We start from the raw sequence: 27,769 nt of genomic DNA on the forward strand, positions 1-27,769 counted from the left end.
ACCACAAACCCTCATCTCTTTCACATGACAACTCCCACTTTATATGTAGATATCCACACACAAAAAGGTAGCCAAAGGGTGCAAAGAAGTTTATTAACTAAGATGCAGTAAAGACACCAAGAGGTACAAATCTGTGCATATGCCTCAACAGTGCCTACCCTCCTACAAAAAACAAAAACAAAAAAGGCACTGAGGTGCGGCAGTTAACAGCCGAACACTGGAGTCACAGAAATGGAGCTGCCTCTTCTGGCAGCGAAGTTTCAAGTTGTGCAATTAAAGAATAGTCTTGGCCCACTCCTTATGGTCTTCTTCCAGTTTCCCTTTAGAACCATAACTGAGTGACTTAGCAGAGCATTCATATTCAGGATGTGGCCTCCAGAAGGGTCATTTTGTTTGGTTCCGTTTTGTTTTTAACAAAGACATGCTACCTTCTCTCCTGAAGCACCAGTGCTGAGTTCAGGAGCTGCAGGGGACTAAGATGTTCTCCAAGTAGCCTGAAGTAGCAGGTCACATGGAAAACACAAAGCAGTCGACAAGTTCACATTTTGTAATAGAATTAAGAGCTTAATGCATACAACTCCAGGTAATGTAACCACAAGTAAAAACGTCAGCAGCTAAAGAAAAATTCTGAAAGGTTTTTAACCCCTTCTGAACTAAGTTCCCTTTCTAAAAGAAGCTGGTTTCCAGGGGTATGACAAGAGCCCATGGAGTAGCAAAGAGAGCGAACAGCACCTTAGAAGTTATTCAACAACAGGTGAAACAAACAAGTAAACAGCAAACCACTGTATCTTCCTTTCATCCTTAAAGAAGGCAGGTGTCTGTACACTGCTTTGGGACCCTTTGAAGAATAAAAAGCTGTAACTCAAATCTCAGTATGAGGGATAAAGAAGGAAAAGGGTAGCAGCCAGTGACTGGGATGCGATTATAAACCCATGAAGTCAACTAAACTAAGTAAACTAAATTGTCAACGTACTCCCTTACCATGAAGGACTCTATTGTTCAGTCATTTAAAAAGGAAGGGACTCCTGGTTCTTAATGCCTCTTAAACCACTTAAATTCAAAGGAGAACAGGAATCATTCTAAGCAGGAAAATACTTCCACTTTTTTTAAGTATCTCTCTAATAACTAAATGCCACTTACTTGCATTCCCCTCCTTGTGGATTTTTTTGTCACCTAAGGAAATGCATTTGATGAGTGCTGGAAACTTCTTAAGCGGTTTACAGTTTGTTTTCGTTGTTTGCAGCGGATCACTGGACATCAAAGATTCATTGCACTTATGAACAAGGAACCTTCTTTTCAATTTCTGTGTAATTTGCAAGGCTGTACAATGTGTGCTGATGCAAGCCTTTTTCAGTTCAAGAGAATAAATATTTACAAATATAGAAAAAAAAAAAAAAGGAAGGGACTCGTTCGAGTCATGATTAAGGCTACAAAATAACATGACTGAGTATTCCTAGAGCACCAACTACCTCAAGTTTAGACTAGGTGTCCGTCTACAAACATACCACCATGCAGTAATCTTCACAACACACCTGCAAGGACTTTGCAAGAAGGCCCAGCCAAAATTGGTTCCTCATTTAATGAGACGTGGCTTTCAGTGAGTTCCTGTGACATTATCTCTTTCTCGGAGAAATGAGGACACACAGAAAGTTCCCCTCGCAGTTAGCTCTCTATCTTCCAGCCTCTGAGAGATCTGAATCATTCGCCCTCATTGCTGCAGTTGCTTTCCTGTCTCTGTTGAGGTGTCGGAAACGGTCACGGGAGATCGGCCTGCGACAACCGCAGAAGTTAACAAGCGGCCCAAAGTACTGTGAGGTTTAACCACTGGAAGTGTCAACTGCTGGTCCTGTCTTTGCCTCTTCTACTTCCTCGCGTGACCAGAGTCAAATCACAATATCCTCCAACGAAACAGATTTGCTAATCCATGGACCAGGTTAATAGCAGAGACCAGGCCAAATCTATGAGACAGATCTAACAACCCAAATGTTTTAAATTAGATCATGGCAAAAAGAGAGAGAGAAAGAGAGAGAGAGAGAAGTGGTTTCTAAACTAACATATACACTCTAAAATGCTGTAATATGGAAACTTCCTGAACCACCTAATGAAAACCATGAAAAGGGATCAACCCCCTCATAGAGACCAGTGAGGGGATAATTTTTGTCTCTCATAATTGAGAAGTGAACCCGATCACTATTACAGAGGACCATTTATATATGCACTATCCATATTTACTGATATGCTATCCATATGCCTTAATGGCTTATAAAAAGTCCCATGTAAATTAAATTTTGAAACAAGCTGTTATAGCAGAATGGAGTAAGCTGTTATAAGGCACTGAGAGAACAGAAAGGAGAACTATGCTATGCACAATCTCACTTCCTCATCTCAAATATTATGAAAAAACAGCTTGCAAGTACTCATAGTTTACTCATAGTTGGCACATTTTAGAAATCAACAAAGTTTTGAAAAACAATACAAATGAAAACATGTTGTAATTGCAAAGAACTCCCGAAATACTCTATAAGCCCCTACTAAAAACCTGTAAAGAATTTTTCTTGCCTCTGATTGAAAAGTCAAGAAGAAAAGTAGTAGCTATAAAAGACTCCTTGGCCCAAATTGTACCAGCAAGACTAAAGAAAATAATTATTCTACCTCACTATTCCCTTCCTTAATTGTAAATTGATGACATTGTATTTAACACTTTAAAAACCCAGTCACAGCAAACCAATGATTTGATCCTACCAACTTTAAAGAAACTAAGAGTATACACTCTAAGTTATCCAAAAACTGAGGTTGAGGTCATTAAACCAATGGGTATATGCCCTATACTACTCACAGCTGAAAGTGTACATGGAGCAAAAAGCAAAGAATACCATCCCAAGCAGATATTTTGTCTGGTGACAAATCAGGAAGCCACAAGCTCCACTTCATTTAGAAAGTGATTTTGGCATCAGCGGTGTGGCATGCATGCAGGCTTCTCCTTCGAACAGCTGGAGGAAAACGTAACACATTCCAGAGCAAAGATGAACCAGAAAGTATCTTTTTGCTTAGGAAAAGAATTTCTTCATTCAATTACAGCATAATTTCTTGAAAGGGGAAGTCATGAGTCTCTTATGAGAGTTCCTGAACAGTTCATAAATACAACAAAACATTTATTCAATAAATAAGCTGTTCCTAAAGTCTGTACTGATGATCTCCAGGACTGTCCATCGCTATGGTCCAGGCCAGCTCCACTTCTCTGACAGGCCGTAGCTGCCAGTGGAATGGGATGTTTCCTGTTATTAGGTGACTCTTCTTATGACATGCAGACTTTCATCAATATGTCTCTTCATAGTCTGAATCCTGGAGGGAGAAAAACAGTAGGTGTGAAACACAATTCCACAGTCGGAATTTAGGCAAAGACCAAATGGAACCTGGCTTGGGACACAACCACAGTGAAATGCCACTGACTCAGTACACCTAAATTCCCATGGAGTTTCACAGGACCTCAATATAATTGGTGTCCATGGGGCTAATTTCTGCTCTGAAGCCCTAGTGATTTCCTTTCCCTTGGTGAATATTTTTTAAAACCTCCACACACAGGCACATTTTCTTAACACTATAAGCATCAGTGGAGTCACCCCAGCAATCCTTTCCTCACTCTCTTGCAGAAATGTGCAAATTTGTGGTTAGGAGTTTAGACTAGGTGTCAATCTAGTCAATCTGAGTTCACCTCTTGCTGGCTGCGTGACCATGGATAAAGTTATCAACTTCCCTAAGCCTCAGTTTCCTCATCTGTAAAATGGGATAATAAAAATACACCTTATAGAACTGTTACGAGAATTGAATGAGATAAGACATGTAAATTACTTAGCACTGTGCCTGGCACTTTGTAAGCACTCATTCAAGACTAGCTCCTGTTACCATTATTATTATCCAAACTCATGTTCATTACTTCTAACTTCAAGTGAGCCATTAGTATTATCTGGCATACCACATTTCTCTGATCTATTCATTCTCCTTCGTGACTATTTCATACCCTTCCCTCTTTCCCCAAACTTCTAACACCTCCTCTTCCCATCATTCTCAGCTGAGAGGCCTCAGTAGGGAGTTTCCATAAGCTCCATCATAAGTGGCCACTCATCTGCATCCTGACCCATCTATCTGGCCTTCCCTATTGTTCTTATGCACTCTCCCTGCCTTCATCTAAGTTCATCATCTCCATTTATGCACTAGATCCTAGCATTACCCCAGCAATCCTCTCCACTCTCTCTTGCAGCACCAATTTTTCCTTCTCTACTACATAATTCCTATCTGCAAACAAACGTGTTCAATTTCTCCCATCTTAAAAAGAAAAGTCACCCATGACAACACCCTCTATGTAATGCCTGTCTCTCTGCATTCCTTCACAGTAAAATTCCTTGGAAGAGTTGTTTATACCCACTGTCTCCAATGTATTTTTCTGCAATCGTTCTTTACCCCACCCCAGACAGGTTTTCATTCCCACTATTCCACTGAAGCTCCTTTTGCTGAGGTCACCAATGACCTCCATATTCCCAAATCATCCAATAATCAATTATCAGCTCTCATTTCACTTCACCTGACTCCACAGTAAATGATACAGTTAATCACTCTCTTCCTAGAAATACTTCTTCACTTGACTCCCAGGATACCAAAATCTCTTTACTAATAATTCTTCTTCATCACCCCATCCAAGAAATCTTGGAGGGCTACAGGCTCTGTCCTTTGACCCTTCCCTATCTACACTCATTTCCCTGGAGGAAATGTCTCTATCACTCACTATCTGCTAATGGTTCCTAAATCTATATCTCTAGTCTAAACCTCTCTTCTGAACTCCACACCCATAAATGCCTACTCCACATCTCCACTTAGAAGTTTAATAAGTATTTCAAACTATGTCCAAACCCAACTTCTGATCTTCCTCCTAAAATCTGATTCACCCACAGACTTCCACATATTAGCAAATGGTAACTCTACTGTACCAGTAGCTTTAGTCAAGAATCTTGGAATTATCCTTGAGTCCCCTCATTTTTTCAAACAGAAATGTAAAAGCAGTAAATCCTTCTGGCTTTGCCTTCAAACTATAATCAAAATACAACCACTTCTCACCACCTCCACCACCATCACCCTGGTCCAAACTACCAGCATCTTCAGCTATCTGGATTAACGCAAATGCCTCCTAACTGGACTCTCTGATTCTGTCGTTGTTCCTTACCACTTACTCTCAAGACAAAAACCAGAGTAATATTTTTTAAACAGACATCAGTTGAGAGTGCTTCTCTTCCCAAACCCTCCAATGGATTCCATTTCACTGAGTAGAAGTCCAGGTCATTACAATCATCTATAAGGTTCTGTAAGATCTAGCTGATGCATTACTTCTCTGATGTCAACAACTACTATTCTTTGCCTTGCTGTCTTCATTCCTGCCATACTGCCCCCTAGCTACTCAAAGAACATGCCTATCACGGCCCCTCCTCAAAGCCTTTGCACCCGTCATTTCTTCTGCCTGAAATGTTCCCTGGCAATAGCTATATGGCTTGCTTCTCTTAGGTGTTTGCTTGAATATTTTCTCACTGAAGTTGTCCCTAACCTATTTAATATCATACCCCCTATCCAGCCATCCCATCGCCCTTTTCTACTTTTTTTCCTCATATACTGTATATATACCATCTCATATACAATATATTTTACTTATTTTTTAAAGCTTTGTGAGTATTTGTACCCTAATTCAAGAGGTGACATTTCAGCAGAGTCTTAGAGGATAAGAAAGAGTTTTCCAGGCAGAGAACGTTCAGTACTCTGAGGGCAGGAATTTTTGTCAGTTTTGTTCCCTGCCATTTCCTAAGCACCTAGAACAGTACACATGGCATGCGACAGATGTTCAACAAATCACTGTTGAATGGATTAAGGTCTGAAATGTGGATAATAATTGTATGAATATTAACTTATTTTGTGTTCTTGAAGTAAGGACCTAATACCAACCTTTGGAGGTTGGTATTAGATTCCATTTTATCGAATACCTGGCATTATCAACCTTTCTCTTATCTCTATGATACTCAAGTGCATGAGAGAAAGAGAAACAGAAAACACTGCAATTAGTCATGGAGCCACCTGTGAGCTTGGCAATAAGTACACAGGGGGCAATGACAGGTATGTATCATATGAGATCAGAAGTTCCTTGTGATCTGGTTTCAACTACACCACATCAGAGAGTCTTCCCTCCTGCTAGGATCCTAGGACAGCCACTCAAGCCTCCTAACTGGAATATCTGATTCTGTTATCAGTTACACCAAGTACCCAAAGCAGGAGGGATGACAACCTTTTGACATTCAAATCAAAACTTGGACCTTCCAGTGTGATATTTCTTATTGATAAAAGACATCAAGTTACCTAAAAGGTTATATCACTCTAACTCCTGAAAAATACTACAGCTCAGTAGAAAAGTTAAATTCAGGGTCAGCTCCAGCCAGTCAGTCTCCTAGTATGAATTCAGTGGCATAGGACACTCTTGTTTTGGGATTTTGTCAGTCTGCAGAAACTACTCTACACAGCCCCCTTTCCCTAACCTAAGACTACCACTCTATGCCCATGAGACAGGAAACAAAATCATGGTTAGAATTGGTAGGGGTCCCCTGAATCCAAAATGCTTTGAGGGAAGATGCTGGCTTATACCTTGCTTGGACCTACGTGTATATCCTCTGCTGCCTCTGAAGGCATAGGATGGATCCTCTTAGGTAAGCAGGAAAGTGAGACATCAACAGTGAGCAGAAGGAACAGCATGCACTTACCAGGCACTCGGCGCAACGGACGCAAAGCCTCGCCATGCACGCATCTTCCTCCACCTGATCAGTGCTGTAGAAAGAGGACAAACCAAATCTGAATCACCACTATCCTCAATAGCATAGGGCAGTTAAAAGTACAGGTGTTGAAATCAGACGGGTCTGGTTTTAGATTCCAGTTCTTCCACTCGCTAGCTGGGTGACTGGGCAAATTGTTTAAGCCCGAGAAGCCTGTTTCCTCATCTATAAAATCCACATATTGGCCAGGCACAGTGGCTCACGCCTGTAATCCCAGCACTTTGGGAAGCTGAGGTGGGTGGATCACCTGAAATCAGGAGTTCAAGAGCAGCTTGGCCAACATAACGAAACCCTGTCTCTACTAAGCACACAAAAATTAGCTGGGCACTGTGGTGCACACCTGTAATCCCAGTTACTGAGGAGGCTAAGGCAGGGAATCGTTTGAACCCAGAAGGCAGAGGTTGCAGTGATCTGAGATTGCACCACTGCATTCCAGCCTAGGCAACAGAGTGAGACCCCCATCTCAAAAAACAAACAAACAAACAAAACGCACATATTGCCACCCACCCTTAAAGCATAGTTCTTAGGCGTAAATAAAAAATAAATGTGAAACATGTACCATAGTGCCTGGCACATAATAAGTGCTCAGTAAACAGGAGCTAGTCATAGTCACTCATTCAGAAGTGTACTGAGCACCAACAATGTCTGAGCAATGTGCTGGCCTAGAGGTAAAAAGAAAAATAAAACTTGACCCTGTGAAGAGCTCATGATGGGGGTGAGAGACCAGTTAAAACTTAACAAATATGTTATAATGCCATGTGATAAGTGTTTTAACAGACTTAAGGTCAAACTGCTGCACCAGCGAAGAGTGGGGAGTGACTAATTGTCCTCTGAGGACTCAGGGAAACTCAAGAGAAGGGGCTATTTCAGCTGGGTCTTGGAGGATAAGAAAGAATTTCCAGTCAAACAAGAGAAGGAAGGAGGGCATTCCAAGCAAGACGAAAGGTGGGGTCTGAGAGGATGAGAAAGAGGAAAAATATTTAAATTAAATATAATATGTTAGGGCAAAAAAAAAAAAGCAAAGTTCATGGCAGCTGGGATGTACAGAGACAGGTGGGAACAATGTGACTTAAAGTAAGATCATCGGGGGTTTTATACGCCATGCTTAGAAACAGACATTAGTATTTTTACCAAGAGTTCTTTGCCTTTTTTGAGCCACAGATTCCTTGGAAAGGGCACAGGGTACTCTCTTATCATTAAATGAATGCACACACACACACACACACACACACACACACAGAGAGACAGAATTTTGGACCTTCTCAATGTAAGACTCCCCTCCCCTGACATAGACTATGGAGAACAGGGGTTTTATGTAGCCTTTTGTTTTGATTTCCTTCTACACATTTGTTTTTAGGGAACATACTAGGTCATGCCTGCTCACTGGCAGAATAATGCTTAATAAATCTTTTTGATACACACGATCCATGTAGCCCCTCCCTTCAGAACATATGCTGACCAAGAATAGATCTTGCTTATTCAAATCGCTTTTGCCCTCCACAGCTGTTCTTAAAGCCTCTCTCATTGCTCAGGCATTTTCCATCAGGAGGTATCATCAGCTTAGTGCCAAAAACAAGGAGAAGGAAAAATAATTGACCTGGAATTGAAAGAATGAAACATTGACTTCAGAGTTTATTCAGAGCCATGGCATTGTACAATCTGATTTCCAAAGCAGAAGACTAGGACCATATTTCAACTCCCCCATCTCTCTCCAAATTAGCATTCGCATGCTTCACTTTCAACCTTCCTTTTGGCATCCCTTAGCAGAACTATTCTCTTCAAAAAGAAATTTCACCAGCAGAACTAAACTCAGTTCAGAAGAAAGAGAAATGTGGATGTAGGGGTCTGGATAGGGTGCTAAGGATGAAACGGGCTTGCTGCCCAGGGCTCCCACCGGACTTACTCATCTGAAACCTCAATAGATGACTTCTTATAGCCAGACCTGCTCCTCTTCTTCAGCCCAGCAGCCTTCCTCCCCATTCTCACCAGCAGCAGAGCAACCACCACAGCTGAGGGCACGAAGACAAGGATGGAGAGAAGGGCCACAGAGGAGAGCATGGTGCCAAAACCTAGAGGTGGAGAGAGAGAGAAGGTAAAAGACATGGATGTGCAAACCTGCCTCCTGTGATGTGAGCTAGGTTCTATGTTTGTTCTTATATTTCTTCTCATTACAAAAGTAATAAGACATTGTGTAAAAGGTAGAAAATACACAAAAGTACAATGAAGAATAAAAATTTACTCGTAATCCCACTACCTACGAAGAACACTTTGGTATCTACCCATTTAATCTTCTTCTAGGGGTACTGGGTATAGGGTGCATGGGGGGGCATATATATTTTTAAGTATGGATCATATTTACATATTATTTTTAACCTTCTTTTTAAATTTATTATATGACAAATATTTAACAATTCCTTCCACATATGATGTGTAATGGCTGCATAGGATTCTATCATATTGAATAATTCATGGAACTAATCCTCTAATGCTGGACATTCAAGTTGTTGCTAATTCTTAGAATCTACAAGTTACATTAGGATGGCCATGCTTGTACATAATCTTCATGTTTAGCTCTAATTCTTTAGATGAAATTTACAATGGAATTACCAGATCAAAGGGCCTATACTTTTAAGACACCTAATTTCATACTACCAAACTGCCTTCCAGAAAAACTGTATCATTTTCTTCTTCTGCCAGCAGTATGAATGTGCTCATCTTTGAAACCTACAAGTTATTATTTTAAAAGAAAAGAAAAAAAGAGAAAGAGAAAGAAGAAATAAGAGAGGGAGAGAGGGAAGGAAGGAGAAAGGAAGGGAAGATGGGAAAGAGAATGGAACGGAGGGAGGGAGAGAAGCAGGAAAGGAGGGAGGAAGAGAGACTTGAAAAAGACTTAAGAAATGATGACTCATCTATAATGAGCCATAATGTACCTCTAAATCTTTGGTTCAAATCCAGTTAAGGACTAGAATGATCACTGAAGTTGTCACCAGGGAATAATGGAGAAAAAAAAAAATCAGTCCCTAACCTACTGTCCTCCTGTTTCACACTAAAGGGAAACTACCGTTCTTTGCAGTATAAAAGAAATGCACTAGCTCTCATCTTTAGAGGGGGTGCCCTTTCAAGACACAGGCAAGAACACTACCTCATAACTGCAAGTATGAACATGCTAGGAAAACTGGACTGACTTCTATTTCACAGAGACAACAACCCTATACTTACTCACGGATTTTCCATACATTCTACAAGACTTTTGGTCACCTAACGTTAAAACTAAAAAAAGGTCATGGAGAAACTATGATAACATTTGAAGTGGAAATTCCATTTTCAAAATAAAGATTAAAAGTGTATCCCAACATACATATCAGGACGGCAGAAAAATTACTTTGACTCAATGATTTAATTACCCAACTGGCTTACAAAGATAGACAGCTTTGTTTATCATCAGACTCTCCAGAAAGCACGAAAGCAGTCACAGGGCACTGCAGAAGGTTGGTGACAGTGAGCTTACCCCTTTCTGTGACTGTTAGCTCTGTCATGGGAATATTATGGTGCACATCTGGGGGATTCTTCACAGCACAGCTGAATGTCCCATTGTCCTTTATGGTAGGGTTGCTTATACTAATAGATGCATCCCCTTTGTATACATTTCCAACCCAGGAAATCCGATCCCGAAATGTGCCTGCTGTGGTTGGGTACTGGAAAGACTGATAATGAAAGATCTAAGAAAGCAATACCATGAGAGAAAAAGTTAATTTGGAAAAATGCAATGAAAACATAAAGCTCAGTAGGTCCAAAATAAAATACGATTGCATAATGGGTTTTTTTTCTCAGTTGGGCAACATCTTATGCTTTTTTAACCTGCATCCTATATGTTAATACAACTGATCAGAAAAAGGCTCAGTGAGAGGCTTCTGGGATCCTAACCCTTGAATCTCTTCTACATTCTCCCTGGAAACCTAACATAATAGTTCTCAACCAGAGATTTCACACTCCAAAAGGCATTGGCAATATCTGAAGACATTTTCAATTGTCACAACTGGGGAGATGCTACTGGCATTTAGTGGGTAGAGGCTGGGGATGCTGCTAAACACAGCAAAGAATTATCCAGCTCAAAACGTCAACAGTACCAAAATTGGGAAACTTTGTTCTAAAGTAGCATCTCATATTTGAATAGCACTCTAGAGTTCGTAAATAATTTTCACACATTTACTCACTTGAGCCTCATAACACTGAACTACGTGAGGCAGACATAATCATTCCAAATGTATAAAAAGGCAAACAGGGCAGGCATGGTGGCTCACACCTGTAATTCCAGCACTTTGGGAGGCCAAGGTGAGCATATCACTTGAACTCAGGAGTTCAGGATCAGCCTGGCCAACATGGTGAAACCCTATCTCTACTAAAAATACAAAAATTAGCCGGGCATGGTGGCACACACCTGTAATCCCAGCTACTTGGGAGGCTGAGACATGAGAATTGCTTGAACCCAGGAGGTAGAGATTGTAATGAGCCAAGATTGTGCCACTGCACTCCAGCCTGGGCAACAGAGCTAGACTCCACCTCAAAAAAAGAAAGAAAGAAAGAAAGCAAAGCCAAAAACAAAAGACTAAGGGAGTTACTCTGAGGTATACAACTAGTAAGTGACAAAAAGGAGATTTTTGTTTATTCTCAAAATCACAAGGAGGGTAATGCAATTCAGCCTCTCTCAAGTCATCTACCTTGACAATTAATATAATCCCTAAGTCTAATACCTGATAAGTACTCAACGAATATGTCTTGAATTAAAATAATGCTGCTTAGGACTTGGTGATCAGACACTTCATCACAAAAAAAAAGCGTAATTATACCTGGAGGCAGGCCAGACAGGTATTACAATACAAAATGACTTACGAAATATGACTTATGCAAAATACAGGCTTTCCTCTTTCTTTGTTACTTGGTAGCTTCCCATTTAGGAACCTGGGTGTTTACAACCACTGAATTGCCCAATTTTGAAAAGCAACTTCCTGGAGAAGATGCTGACTCATTTATTTGTTCATTTGTTCATGCATTCCTTCAACAAATATTTGGTGCAGACCTCGAATGTGCTAGGCATTGTTAAGTAAGAGTCACACAGGTATACTCCCTACTCTCACGAAACTTACATTTTAGTGATAAAGGCAGATAATAATAAATAATAGGCCAGGCACAGTGGCTCACACCTGTAATCCCAGCACTTTGGGAGGTTGAGGTGGGTGGATCACAAGGTCAAGTGTTCGAGACCAGTCTGAACAACATGGTGAAACCTCGTCTCTACTAAAAATACAAAAATTAGCCAGGCATGGTGGTGCACACCTGTAATCCCAGCTACTCAGGAGACTGAGGCAGGAGAATCGCTTGAACCCAGTAGGCAGAAGTTGTAGTGAGCTGAGATCACACCACTGTACTCCAGCCTGGGCAACGGAGTGAGACTCCATCTCAAAAAAGAAAAGAAAAGCATAAGTGTGTTGAACATTTCAAAGCGGGAGGTAAAGAATCCCTAGCACTAATTATCAGCATCAGTGTAAAAGAGTTTAAAACTCCTTATTGACAAAACCTGGCCCACTGTATAACCTCAAAATTAGTCTAGCCTGTAAATTCAATGTTAAGTTCATGAAACTGAAATCCTTGCTAATTGATTAATCTGACACAATCCTGATTGATTAACCCATGACTGCAACATCATGTTATATAACTTTAATTTCAACTTGTGTGAGTTTGCTGATTTTCTGACCAGCCTCGCAGAGAGAAGCACTAGAAGAGAACTGTTGTTTCTGACCCAGGAAGCTCCCCATTGCTTGCTCTGTCCTATTTTTGACCAAGGAGGCAGAGACAAATAAGGCCAGCCACAGTTTCCTGACCATTCCGAATCAAGTGAATTATTTCAGGTCTGAAAAGGGGGGTAGGGGAGGACCATGAATACAGTCTAGCTTTTTTCACTGGAGTCCCCTGCCTAGCCCCAAGCTATATGGCATTCTATAATGGCTCCTAACACAGAATGCAAAGCTTACTTATACATGAAAGTCAAAGAGGACATTTTTCCAAGAAGAAAACAGGATAAATAAATTAACAATACTTTCAAAAATACAATCTTACATAGAGCTATGACATTCACATTCTTGAATAACATCTATCCTGAGCTAAGGATACTGCTGGAAGCTGAAAAAGTTTTTATAGCATTTTAATCTTCAATTAGACAGCCACAATGGAACTTGGACCATAAATGTGTTTTACATGTGTGACTAAGGTATATTGCTTCCAATATTGCAAAACCATCTGTCACCATCATCTGTCACCAACACAAGGTGCCACCATTTCCTTCAAAGGCAGCTATATAAATCAATGCAGATGTTTATACACTGGGAAAAGGTGCCAAGATAAATCCACAGAACACAAATATGTAAATACATACACCCTTTGAGATAACTTAATACAACAGAAAGTGAGCAGCCTGAAGAGAAAGGATGTCTATGACTGGACCTATACAATTTTTCCATTCAGCAGTCCTGAAGGTACCCTTTTAGTACATTAAATCTGAAAATGAAGCTATGAAATCATGCAAAAACAAACAACAAAGGGGAAACAAAATTAAACCACATTTCCTCTGAGTTTCTGACAGTTTTTTCCTTGCAGCTTATTTACAGAATTCTTACGTGGGGCCCTGTGTGACCAAATAAATGTCATATAGGATAAAAGTTCATCTACCTCTATTAAGGTAAAAGCCCATTTTCTACTCTAAGATGAGATGGCCTCATCTCAGAGTAGAAAATGCCTGCGATTTGCAGTAAAACAATTCCAAAACTGTTGACCAAAGGAACGTTTCGAAAAAGTACACACTTACTGATTCTGCGCGGCTGCTGCTGGGAGGGCGATACGTCCAGTCTATAGTCAGCCTGTCAGTGACAGCTGAAGTTGACTTGAAAGTGCATTTCAACTTGATCTTTTCTCCAACATAACCTCGGACATGGGCATCTGCATGAATCTCCAAGGAAAGGACGATATAAACACCTAATCAAAGCAAACCCAAACACTTAAAATGCATTGATTTGGGTAAAATATACAGATGTGAGTGAACAATTATTTTTAGAGCCCTCATCAAAAAGCCAGAGCAATAAATATTAATAAATATCTTCTCAGGCAAGCCCACAAGGGATAAGGAGGTGATATCTGCATTAATCAAAGATAGTATTTTTAAATCATTTTCTAATCTGAAATCATAACTGAATGCTTGTAAAAAAAATTTTAAATCTGGTCACACCAGCATTTTCCCAAATACAGGCTTGTGGTTCAATTAAGTACAAATAATGGGTCTGCCCATGGCTGGCTAAAAGGCAACATCACCCACCCATCCCCGCAGACACAAACGCACACTCTGGGAATATGGCAGCTTTTGTGGTCTAAGGGACTTACCCCAAGTATAGCATGATTGCATCATGAAGCTACCACTGCTTCAACAGCAAAATGAGAATAGGAAGTAAGAATGGAAAACTTTCTTTCAAATAATTTTCTAAAACTGCCCCCAAGGTACTATCCAGTTTTTCCAATTTTCTTAGAGCTGGCTGAGGAGACACACATCCATTAAAAGTAAATTATGGGGAAGAAAACAGAATAGGTGAATGTATTCTGTCATGTAAAAATAAGGTATCATTTTAAAACCCACTAGAGACTTATTTCTTCCAAAACCACTCATGTATCCAGCTCTGACACTTCACCTCCCTGAAAAGGACTAGCATATTCTAACCAGTTCCTTCTGCTTTCAGAGAACAAAAACGTATCTTTCCCTACAGAGGCATATTTTAGGAAATTACATTGCCAATACTTTGTTCTTCCTGCTTCCTTATCCACCTCAAGAAGCCATGAATCTTCTGGTGGCCAAGGCAAACAGAGCAACAAGATTTCAGAAAAGTGCAAACCCACACACATCCTGAATACCAATAGTGCTTCTGTTACAGACAGAATGGGGTTATGATTGAGTGCGCAGACCATGACTCCTATGCCAGAGGGTCTGAGTTCAAATCCCAGCCCTGTTACCTGCTGGCTCTGCAGCCTTAGCAAGTTACTATACTTTTTCAGTCTGCTCACCCTCATGGGAATGATAATAATAGTACTTAACCTCAGAAGGCCACTGTGAGGATTAAATGAGTTAAAGCATACAAAACACTGAGAAGCCTACCCAACCCAGAGTAAGTGCTCAGTGCATGTTAGAATCATTGTCATTATTGCCACCTCTTCAGTCCTGCCCACGCTCTCAACCTTTCTTGTCACAGTTATGAGTCAGTAGTTCCACTGCCTTTACCTCTGCCAGCTTTGAATCATTTTTCTTGCTCCTCTCTAGACAATCCAGTCTGTTGACATTCTTCTTAAAAGGAGGAGACCAAAACTGAACCCACTAATAAGAACTCGTAAGAATTTGACCCGTCCCGAAGATGAAGATTACTTCTGGTCTGCCTGTGGCACCCCTTCTGACTTTGCCATGCTAAACCTGTCATGCCTTTCGTGCCTTTCCAAATGCTGTCCCTCTGCTGAAAAGCTTTTCTCCTGCAGTCCCCACTCTCTTACGCCCTCAATCCTGACCCATCACTGTAAGAAAATCCTTGTTTATCACTCCAGATCTAGCTCTAAAAACTGGAAGGTGGAAATGAATGGACAATCTACACTCTCCCTATATCCATTCTTTTATCCTAAAACGTAAGTAGAGTATAGAGATTTAAAATACAGATTTAGAATTGGCCAGACCTGGACTTGAGTAGCTCAACTACTTTCTGGCTGTGAGACCTTGATCTCAGTTACCTAACCAGTTCAGGCTTCAATGTCTTCACTTGGTAAATGGGAATAATAACAAGATCTACTTCCCTGGATCACTCTGAAGAGCCACTAAGATCAAAAAAGATAATTTTTTATTATGATCACGTTGTTCATTTCACAACATGAAATGCTGGGCATGGCATCTGGAATAAAAGCTTTAATAAATGTTAGGTATTATTATTAAAATGAACACCACACATATTCAAAAACTTTCAATAATTTCCTATGGGCTACAAAATAAAATTCAAACAGTGGCTATCTAGCCCCAAACTTCTGTCACTCCATCCATCTACCTTCCCAACCCGTTCACCACTACTTGAATGTCCTGCTATTTCCCCCATGTACTGTGTCCTTTCATGCCACTGAGCCTCTCTTTAAACACGTCTTTGTCTGGAAGGCTCTCCTCCCTACCTCTACCAATCCTGCCTGGGTTGTTCCCCACCAAACCACATCCCCAATAATCATACACCTTCAAATTCCAGTTCAAATATCAGCCCCCTTTGCAGTGCCTTCCCAAACTCCCTAATGTGGTTCATCGCCCTTTCTCCTCCTAACACTAGGTATATAATCCTGCTTAGGCACATATGCCATTGATTGCACCTAGTTATAAAGGCTATTCCTCTATTAAATGTCAGCACCTTCAGGGCAAAAATTTAGAGGGAGGGGAGCAGACAGGGAGACACCGAGAGAAACAGATAGTCACCAGAAACTCTAGTATAGGAGCAAAGCATGCTTGTAAGTCACCCACTTTATTCCTATCACCTTTTTTACAGTACATTCAATACTCTTAACTCCCCTACACTCCTATCTTTCCATTGCACCCTTTCAGGAAAAGCTCAGCTGCAGATGACTATAACTGGACTGGGCTAGTATATCCTGAACGAGAAAAATCACACAGCTTGACAGTTACCATAAAAAGTCATGAATGACACCCACCACTGAGTCCTCAACGAGGCCTGGCAAACCTTTAACTGGCCTTGGTTAGCTTCCCATTCCATGATTCCTCAAGCCCTTGTCATTCTCCCTCAATCCTCTATGCAACCTCCAAACCCCTCATTTTCAGAAGAAAATGTTACCTCTTACTTCATCATGAAACTTGAGTCCATATACATAGCCCAGGCACCCACATTCCTGCATCTGCTCCCCTCCTTACTTCCAACCTGAAAGCATGTGGTGCCCCTTTTCCTATGCAAAGTCAAGCTCCTCCATGACCTGCTTTAGCAGAAAAACCCTCCCTAGGCTGCACGCAGTGGCTCACACTGCTGTAATCCCAGCACTTCGGGAGGTTGAGGCAGGCAGATCACATGAGGCCAAGAGGTCAAGAGCAGCCTGGGCAACATGGTGAAACTCCATCTCTACTAAAAATACAAAAAAAAAAAAAGTAGCTGGGCATAGTGGCACATACTTGTAATCCCAGCTACTCGGGAGGCTGAGGCAGGAGAATCGCTTGAACCTGGGAGGCAGAGGTTGCAGTGAGCCAAGATCGCGCCACTGCACTCCAGCCTGGGTAACTGAGCAAAACTCCATTTCAAAAAAAAAAAACCCTCTCTACTGCCTTCAACCCCTCCCTTTCAGCCTCTAAATACACAGAAGTTTCTCTCATCCTTAAAAACAAATAGCAATTTTTTTAAAATCTTTCCTTAACCTGGTAATATTACTTTAGTTACCAACTACTGCCCTTGGTCTCCTTTCTACGCCAAGTTTGTGAAAGAGTGGTCTACACTTGAGGTCTCCCATCTCCTCCTTCCCATTCACTTATAGACCTTATGGTACAACTGAACTCCACCATCACTTTTGGTAAAAGGCATCATATATCTTAAAATTGTAAAATCCAAGGGATAAAAACTCCAGTAGACACTTCTATCCTTATTTTCCTGGATCCTCTACCAGCGACTAATTGCTCCTTGAACTTGTCTATCCCAAAGCTTGCATGACAGTGCTTTCATTCTTTCACTCATTCTTCAAGCATACATTTATTGAGCATTAGTTTTGTGCCACCCTCTGGGTTTGGAATTAAATGCAAGCAACACTCCCTTGTATACTTGAAATATAGCAGAAGTTTGAAACATAAATTAAATAACCATAAAGACAAATACATAATTATAAACTCTGATAACTACTATGAAGGAAGGACAAAGAAAGTGGCTAAGCTTCCTGAAAGTTTCTCTTGAGCTGAGATCTGAAGGAAGGGGTAACAAGGTGAGGAGAGGCAGGACATTCCAGGCAGAGGACACAGCACATGTGAAGGTCCTGCACCAGGAAGGAGCTTAGTCAGTCAAGGAGCTGAAAAGAATGAATGCGACTGCAACATAGAAAACACGAAAGGGAGAGAAAATAGAATAAGATGTGGCTGGGAGGTAAACAAAGACCAGACCAGGCAGGACCTTAGAGATTTGGGTTATTATCCCTAGGGAAATAGGAAGACATGGAAAGTACTTAACTGTGGGACTGAACAAGAAGAGACCCGATGAAATTTGCATTCTTAAAAGATCACTTTAGAGAAGATACTTAGGAGGAATCAAGAGTGAATATTGGAAAAATTAGCACTTAGAGCCCCAGGCGGGTGGATCGCCTGAGGTCAGGAGTTCAAGACCAGGCCGGCCAACATGGCAAAACCCCCATCTCTACTAAAAATACAAAAAGTAGCCAGGTGTGGTTGTGGGAGGCAGAGGCTGCAGTGAGCCAAGATCAAACCACTGCACTCCAGCCTGGGCAATAGAGAAACTTTGTCTCTGAAAGAATTTTTTTTAAAAAGGGAACGAGTGAATGTGGGGAGATTACTGAGGAGGTTACTATGATATTCAAGTAAGAAAGAAGGGAAGTTTGAAATAAGTATGCATGTGGAATGTTAGGGAAAGGGAGGTGTCAAGGGTGACTTCGAGATTTCTGACTTGCTGATGCCATTCACTGAGAAGGGAAGACTAGAAAAGTAGTAGGCTTGGCAGGGAACAGGAGTTTGACTCTAGATGCACTTAAGGTGCCTCTGAGACACCCAAGGGATAATGTCAAGGGTGCAGTTCATTTAGAGTAAAGGTCGGCAAACTATGGCGCATGAGCTAAATGGAAGCAAATGGATCTAGTAGAAAGGGAACAAATTAAAAATAACTAGCAACTGAACTTAACTGCTAGTTCTGGGTGTGACCAGATTGGCCTAAATCAATTATGATATCCAGTGGTCTTTTGGCAAACAGCTAAAAAATTTACAATGTCCCCTTCTTTTTTTTTTTCTTTTTTTTTTTTTTTTTTTTTTTTGAGATGGAGTCTTACTCTGACACCAGGCTGGAGTGCTGTGGCATGATCTCAGCTCACTGCAACCTCCGCCTCCTGGGTTCAAGTGATTCTCCTGCCTCAGCCTCCCGAGTAGCTGGGATTACAGGCGACCATCACCACGTCCAGCTAATTTTTGTATTTTTAGTAGAGACAGGGTTTCACCATCTTGGCCAGGATGGTCTCAATCTCTTGACCTCGTGATCTGCCTGCCTCGGCCTCCCAAAGTGTTAGGATTACAGGCATGAGCCACTGTGCCCAGTCTACAATGTCTTTTAAAACAAAGTTTTATTAGAACACAGTCATTTTCATTTGTTTATATATTATCTGTGGCTGTATTTTTTGCAGAATTGAATAGCTGCCACCAGAGACCATGTAGCCCACCAAATCTAAAATACTCTCCAGCCATTTATGGAAAAAGTTTGCCAACCCCTGGTTTAGAACAAAGAGATACGGGTTACAATTTAAAATCAGAATCTCTTTAGTCTCCCTCCAACCAACTCCCCAATGACTGTGTCTCACACACCCACACACACACACACACACACACACGTACTAACTCGCTGTCTCTTTATCTCTATCTCCCCAAATCTCTGGCAGTATGTATCAAATATCTAAGGCTGTTCTTTTCCTATCCATCCTTTAAACACTGGTGTTCCTTAGAGCTCCAGCCTGAATCTACAGTCATTCAACATGTTCTCCTTGGACAAGCCCACTTGTAGATTTAATAACCACTAATAGGGCAATAATTTCCCAATCTGTATTGCTAGCCATGACCTGCCTCTGAGTGTTCAAGTGTTACTGGATCTGGATATATTCACTTGAATACCAACACCACATGACCTCAAATCAAATGTAGTAAACACTTGTTTGTTGCCAGCTCAACATCCATTTCCCCTGATCTCCTAATAATATCTTTTTTTTTTTTTTTTTTTTTTTTTTGGATACCTACCTTTTCCCACACAGCCTATGAGTTAGGAGGAAGATGACACTATCAGTCAGGATCCAGGCAGGAAATGGAAGGCACAATCAGCTGAGATTTTGAAAAGTATATTTTTATACTTTTCTTTTTTCTTTTGAGACAGCGTCTCACTCTGTTGCCTAGGCTAGAGTGCAATGGTGCAATCTTGGCTCATTGCAACCTCATTGAGTCTCCCAGGTTCAAGTGATCCTCCCACCTCAGCCTCCCAAAAAGCTAGGACTACAGGCACATGCCACCACACCTGGTGAATTTTTTGTATGTTTGGTAGAGAATAGAAATATTGCTCAGGCTGGACTCAAACTCCTGAGCTCAGGCAATCCTCCTACCTCAACCTCCCAAAGTGCTGGGATTACAGGCATGAGCCAACATGCTCAGCCTGGACTACTTTTCAAAGGGACTTTTCCCAAGGTCAAGGGAACTGGCAACAGCACAAAGCCTTTACTGTCCCCAGGTCGAAATGGGAAAGGGAGGAAATGGTGTTACTAGATCCTGGTAAAAGTGGGAGCTGTGGGCTGCCTGACAAGGGCTGTTGTTAGAGGGATACAGGTACTACAGAGCATGGCACCAAGAGAGGGAGGGAGCAGAATAGAAATATCCTGATCTTCTCTCTCCTGCCCTCCAATCTCCTGCCAATGCCTCCCATTGGCCAAATCTAACTGGAAACCAGAGGAAGAGAACCTCAATGATATACTCTATACAGTCAGCTTTCCAAAGAGTAGAGTACAGCAGAGAATGAGTATGGTAGGAAAGGAGAAAACTAAGAGTAAACAGCAACTGGCTTTCCTGCCAGCCAAGGCTGACTCAGATTGGCCTAAACCAATCACTACATCTAGCGGTGTCCTGGTGGGAGGATCACTTGAGCCCAGGAATTCAAGACCAGCCTGGGCAACATAGCAAGACTCCATCTCAAAAAAATATAAAAACAAAAAATAAAAAACAAGGCAGGGAGGCATTAAATAACTTTCCAAGCAGGTTTTCTGAAACTGGCTTTGACTGGATTAGCTTAGATCACATATTGACCCAAAACCTATCTTTGTGATTGGGAAGATGGTGTGCTGAGCCAGCTCCTCTGGCTCTCAAGAGCCAAGTAAGTATTAATACATTTCTTCCTATATCAGCATTAGGGACTTAACCTATGTAGCTTGAAATTGACCACGGCAGGAGTATTTGCACGACAGAAATTGTCCAACCCTACGTATCTGGACTTTTTTTTTTTTTTTTATAAAAATGTTCTGCTGTTTACCAGGACACCACTAGATGTAATGATTGGTTCAGGTCAATCTGAGTCAGCCTCAGCTGACAGGAAAGTCAGTTGCTATTTATGCTCTTCTCTACGTCTAAAATTTTCTTCACTCTCTACCTCTAACTAACTCTTATTCCCCTTTCAAGATTTAACTTCACCTCCGGGAAATCCTTCATCTTTCTGCCAGATCAAAAGCACCTCTTCTCCATGCTCATGGTTTCTAATGAATTTATCTCTTAGCATGACTCTAAAATCATCTGTTGACTTATGTCATCGCCGATAGATCCTGAGCCCATCAAAATAGACCCTAGCATATTGTGGCTGTTTAGCAATATTTATTCAAGTAGACCAAACCAACAGTTGTGTTTTTTTTGTTTTTTGCTTTCTTGAGGCAGAGCCTCTCTCTGTCGCCCAGGCTGGAGTGCAGTGGCACAGTCTCAGCTCACTGCAACCTCCACCTCCCAGGTTTAAACAATTCTTCTGTGTTTTTAGTAAAGACAGGATTTCACCATATTGACCAAGCTGGTCTCAGCTCCTGACCTCATGATCCACCTGCCTTGACCTCCCAAAGTGCTGGGATTACAGGTGTGAACCACCACGCCCAGCCCAGTTTCCTTTTTATAAAAAAAAATTACAAAATAAACATTAAAATTATATATTCTGGTTACTAAATTATAGTAATTTTTGGTTATAAACCAAATTTTGTTTGCTAAATTATAGTAAGTACACCATCAATAAACATACCTACCTACTAACTTTTTCCTTGTTAATGTATCTGAACTCCATATTTATGAGCATGATTGTGCCACAAAGTTATCAACATTTAAAGTCACTTAGTTGAAATCTAAATACTGGATATGTGGGTCTTAATTATATAGTTACAGAAAAATAAGAGAGTAATAGTTTAGTTCATGCGTGGATGACTATTCTATACTGTTAGACATCAGGATGTTGACTTCTTTTTGGGGAGAAGAGATAATGACTGGAAGGAAGCACAAAAGAAGGCTTTTGAAATTCCAGGAACATTCTATATATCCTGATTTGGGTGCTAGTTACCCATGTGTGTTCAGCTTCTGAAAACTCGTTGAGCTGTATACACTTATAATACCTGCAATTAAAAGTGTCTTAAAATCAATGGATGTAATATAGGTTGTCTCCTCCTCCTGCAAAAAAATACCAATCCAACATTAATTCATTCAGAAATGTCCATCCTAGGCCTAACTTCCTTATCTTTTCACCTGAGCAGAAAAGCATTCTTGCCAGGTAAAAACAACCCAACTATAGAAATATTTGTAATAACAAAAATTTTTTAGTCTGGGGGAGAAACAAGTAAATCACATTTTAACGTAAGTAATTTTACACACAAAAGAATTAAATGTGTCAATAAAGCCCCCAATTTTGTATGCCTCATTTTCTAAAATATAAACCTGCTGATTTTTTTATTCATATTATTGTATACTTACATAAAAAAGCGAAAAGTTTAAGAAGCCTAGGCCTTCTAGTCTACCATTTCTAAATACTTAGATAAGTGATAGAGTAGGACTAGATTTAAATTAAAATAATCTAATAATTTAAGTGGCCTTATCTTCAAAAAAGAAAGGGAAATAAACACTGATATGAAACCAAAATCTACCACCTAACAGATTTAAAAGACCAAACAAATGGATGAACCTTTAAAACATGAGAAGTGAAAAAAGCCAATCACCAAAAAGCGTATATTGTGTGATTCCACTTTTTAAATTTATTTTTATTTATTTTATTTTATTTTTGAGACAGAGTCTCACTCTATCATTCAAGCTGGAGTGCAGTGGTGCAATCCCAGGTCACTGCAACTCCTGCCTCCTCGGTTCAAGCAATTATTCTGCCTCAGCCTCCCAAGAATCTGGGATTACAGGGGCATGCCACCACCCCCAGTGATTGATTGATTTATTGATTGATTGGTAGAGATGGGGTTTCACCATGTTGACCAAGTTGGTCTCAAACTCCTGACCTCAAATAATCCACCTATCTCAGCCTCCCAAAGTACTGGGATTACAGACATTATTCTATTTATATGAAATGTCCAGAATAGGCAAACCCATAGATACAAAAAATAGACTGGTGGTTGCCAGGAGCTAAGGAAAGTGGGGAATGAGAAGTGATTGTTAATAGGTGTTAATAGGTATCAGGTTTCTCTTTGAAATGAGGAAAATGTTCTAAAATTGATTATAGTAATGATTGCATAACTGTGAATATACTAAAAACCATTCAATTATACCCCTCAAGAGAGTAAATTGTTTGATCATCTGCAGGCTTGAAAAAAAAGGGAAAAAAGAAAAATAAAGAGTAAATTGTATTGCATGTGAATAATAATGATAAACCAGTTTTTCTTTTTTTCTTTTTTTTTTTTTTTTTGAGGCCGAGTTTCACTCTTGTTGCCCAGACTAGAGTACAATGGCACTATCTCAGCTCATTGTGACCTCCACCTCCCAGGTTCAAGTGATTCTCTGACCTCAGCCTCCCGAGTAGCTGGGATTACAGGCACCTGCCACCACACCTGACTAATTTTTACAAAAACCTTTTAGAAGAGACGAAGTTTCACCTTGTTGGTCAGACTGGTCTCAAACTCCTGACCTCAGGCCTTCCAAAGTGCTGGGATTACAGGCAGGAGCCACTATGCCCAACCACCAGTTATTTTTTAAAAGGCAAAAAATCTGACATCAAATTTTGGGGAAAAATTAAAAACAAATAAGAAAGAAAAAAGAAAAAAAGGCAAAAAAATATATTCCACAAGTACATAGAGATCATAAAATCCACTTCTAGTGTTTGAATTACATGCTCTGCTGAACTTGACAGATACTCTTCAAAGCAAAATGACATGAAGTCCATTTTCAGATTTTTTTCTCAATAAGACAATGTTTGAATATTTCTCGTGTGTGTGTGTGTGTGTGTGTGTGTGAGAGAGAGAGAGAGAGAGAGAGAGAGAGAGAGAGAGAGAGACAGAGAGACAGAGAACTGGATTTATTAGCAGTGACAGTAAGCCAGCCTAAATACCATATTGCAAAATAATTTAGCTAAAAAACAGGAGACTTATGATGACACAGGCAGCTAGGAGGGATCAGGGGTGTGCTGGCAACATGAATATTAGTCATCAGTTAAAATAAAAACTTTCCAGGCCTATCTGTCAAGATTTAGGACACCTGAAGTCTTTAAAGTCTTTATATTTATATAAATTAAATATCTCTTTCAGAAATCTCCATTACCCTCAAGGAAATTTTATAAAGTTAGCAATTCATTCTAATGTTAGATATACTAATATTTTATTTCCCAGGAAGACACACATACACAAAATCCAGAAAATAATTGGACCTTAAAATGAAGGTAATTAGGTAGGATTGAAATTTACGCAATTTGAAAATTATATGAAAGCAAAACTCACCTAAATTTTAAGATGTGAATGTCAGCATGAACACCCTCCTTCTGATATTAGCTAACAGATTAATTTTTAACAGAATTTATATGTTCTTTCTTGTATTAAAAAGTTATTTTAAAAAAGGGAAAAAATCAGATCTTGTGAGACTAAAAAGTTATTAAAATGCTAAAGCAGTTGCTTTTTCATCAATATGCTTCCCTATAAAGAATCACATCACATCCCTTCTGTGACTAACAAATGTTTCATTTTAGAGACCACAATAATCACCTCCAAAAAAATAAAATTACCGACTGTCATGATTTTGTTTCTCAAAACTACTGGGACAAACTACTGAATGCTAAACCTGCCTTTTTTCTAATCAGGGTATACAGTCCCCAAACCGCAGAAGTCAATCACTGATAGTCTCATCACAAAATAACACCGGGTGCCTCCAAAGCCAGAGCTCTTTGTGGTTCCATCAAGTTTTGTCATCACCAAACTGCAATGACAAAAGTCACACAAGGTGGTCAAGCTCCCAAGGCTCAGGAAAGGACTGATAAAACACCAACTCCCCTCAGCGGGGTGGTGACGTCATCCTCCCCACGTCCTGCTCCGTCCTTCCTTCCTTCCCTCCCACAGCGTTCAGGGAGCTTTCCGCAGACCCTCCCCACCCGGAATCGATAGAGCGACCATCTTCCCTAATCCCGCAGCCGGAAGTGGAGCGCAGCCAGCCACAGCACTCACCCTGGAAGAACAGGACGCCCAGCACAGGAAAAAGAGCGCAGCCACGGCCTCCAGCCGCTCGGCTCTGCTGCATCCCGCCAGCTCTTCAGATGCTTGCACACCTTGTTTACAGCTCCCAGTAACGACACAGGTAACGCCGGAAGTGACGTCGAGCAGGAGGCAGTGAGACAACTTAAATGCCGATCCGACGTTACCATAGGAACCTGGCTTCTTTCCGGAACCACACCTGATGTCACTGGCCAGCGATTCACCAACTTTCAGGTGGAAGCTAACTGCTCTCTTTTGCTTGAAAATTAAGTAGGCTACAAACTTGGAATCTTTACAGTTTTGTTTTATGCAGAACTAAATAATGGTGATGTTCTGACTGCATTGCAGACGTGGTTTTTACATCTCGAGATTATTTTAGTTGAAGGTTCTCAGAATACACTCCCGTAAATTTAGAGTTCAGAAACACCTGGGAGATCATACAGCATAGATAAATATGTATTAGGCGCTTGTGGTAATATATACCACGAGCATCTTTGGTTCCTGCCCTTTTTAGTATAGCTAGTACAGCATCCAGAATTGAGTGTTTATTAAAGTTACTTTTGGCGGTGGCAATGATGATCAAATCATTACAGCCTGTGTTAGAGAAAAAGGGAAACTGGAATTTGTGTATCGTTGGTTGGAAAAGCAAAAAAAGTTATGTTACCAAAGCACTTGAAGTGAGATGGTGTCATATACTTCTGAATAAGAGATGGTACAATAAGAAGGTTGCTTTAATAATCAGTAAGCCTCTTCCCTGGGAATTGCCACATGTCAGTGAAAGCAGTAGGAGAACAAAAGGATGCTTTCACTTTGGAGAAAAATTAATAACTTTCTGTTTTTCAATTTCTATTCCTTTACTAGACTTGAAACCCAGTAGTTTTCCCTATTAAAAGTGTAATGCAAAGTACTAAATGGAATCTTTGATACTGTTCTTTGAAAGAGCCCTCAAACTAACTAATACTGTGCCCAATTCCCAGCTATCCAAAGCAATGTGAAAATTCTGTGGAAATCCGTATACTTCTCCATTGTTGACTTCCAAGTTGTCTCTACTAAGAAAACTTTTCAGTAAAGATAAAATATATATCCGTTTCCCCTGCAGTGTAGAACTTTTAGATATGTATATACACAAATTATATAATAGATCATTCTTTATTACTAAAGTTTATTTACATAGTGTTTAATGCGTAATAAAAAATAAATTACAATACAAAAGTGCTCTTTAGGAAGGAGACACTAAACAATAGACCCATATTACTGCTTGACTATTTAGCCAAGACATCAGCTACAAATTTTGCTGGAAAAACTGTACATTTTTAACTATTTCCTCATTATGCTTATGGACCATCATCCAGGACATCTGTTTGAAGAAATATCCAGTTGTAATATTTTCAAAGGTTAGAATTGTGAAGAAAAAATATAAAATGTGATTAAAGGAAATACAGCCTTCAGATGTAATTTACTGTGCATTTAAACTGCACCATTTAAAATTGTGCATTAAAACTTTGCTTTTTTAGACAGTATAAAAGGCAGAATGAGCTATGTAATGAATTTCATAATTGAGGTTCATATGTAAATCATACAATTTTTTTAAAATAGTATTGAAAAAATATCAAGGTCCATACCTTTAAATACAGATAATCTATTTGAAAATTCCATTTTGTTAAAAGAAATAACATCTGCAGCCTAAAAACTGAAAATATCAGTCTGTAAAGATTGATCTTGAGCCTAAACTTTTAGATGTTTTCTATCCTTTGAACAAATGCTTCTGTATTTTAAGCTTGGAAAGACACTGGAAAACTAAACACTTTCAAAAGGTACTTTTCTTTCAGTAGTCCACTTGTAAAGTTTGCTTTATCTACCAGTATAGGGTAAAAGAAAGAATAAAGTTGGTTTTATTCCATTTAAAGTAGTTTTGGTATTTCTTTGCTCCATACCAAAGTCTTCCTCCCCCAAAATAAACAAGTGAATTACAACCAAACGAAAAAGAAAAAAATTAATAATTTCTTCCAGTTCTCAGAGTTTTATATAAACTGTACAAAATTATCATCATTTAGAGTTGATATTTTTTCACCAACCCTGAATTTTCAAAGTTGTAATATACTATTTTAGAATCTTTTTATTAAACTGCTTAATGATTCCAGTCGGCAAATGAGCATAGACTTTGCTCTGTTATAGATCATTGAATTGTGGGGGAAATCATAGTAAGCTAAACAATCAGTCACTGCTCTTGTAAGACCCACATTGTTGATTATTTTTCACAGCACAAAAGAAAAGTGACAAGTGATTCATCCTGCAATGTCATCTGCCAGTCTTTTCCTATTTATGTAACCTTTTGTAGTTACTGTGTGATTTAGCATTGTGCTATTGTAAATCTTGGATTAATTAACATAGCAACAAAATCTATCACCTGGAATACTGAAAAAATTTCAATAAAA

At 39.9% G+C, this 27,769-nt stretch overlaps 1 protein-coding gene across 3 annotated transcripts; it reads right to left on the bottom strand.

Moving 5' to 3' along the window:
* Positions 1-68: 68 nt before the first annotated feature.
* Positions 69-27,718, bottom strand: MPZL3 (myelin protein zero like 3). 3 transcript variants are annotated; one of them, XR_012518044.1, is made up of 7 exons: positions 25,308-27,718; positions 13,717-13,883; positions 10,366-10,576; positions 8,761-8,926; positions 8,317-8,454; positions 6,789-6,852; positions 3,327-3,342 (listed from the first exon to the last, which is right to left on the bottom strand). XR_012518044.1 is itself a non-coding variant. In XM_003923637.4 (6 exons), the coding sequence occupies exons 1-6, from the start codon at positions 25,378-25,380 to the stop codon at positions 3,316-3,318; spliced, it is 708 nt and encodes a 235-aa protein (XP_003923686.3). In that variant the 5' UTR covers positions 25,381-27,718; the 3' UTR covers positions 69-3,315. The 3 variants fall into 3 exon arrangements, 1 of the variants encoding a protein (XP_003923686.3); XM_003923637.4 differs by lacking the exon at positions 8,317-8,454 and having other exon boundaries at positions 69-3,342; XR_012518043.1 differs by having other exon boundaries at positions 3,310-3,342; positions 6,789-8,454.
* Positions 27,719-27,769: the final 51 nt, after the last annotated feature.

The sequence above is a fragment of the Saimiri boliviensis genome, chromosome 6 (genome assembly GCF_048565385.1).
Source record: "Saimiri boliviensis isolate mSaiBol1 chromosome 6, mSaiBol1.pri, whole genome shotgun sequence".
Lineage (NCBI taxonomy): Eukaryota > Metazoa > Chordata > Mammalia > Primates > Cebidae > Saimiri > Saimiri boliviensis.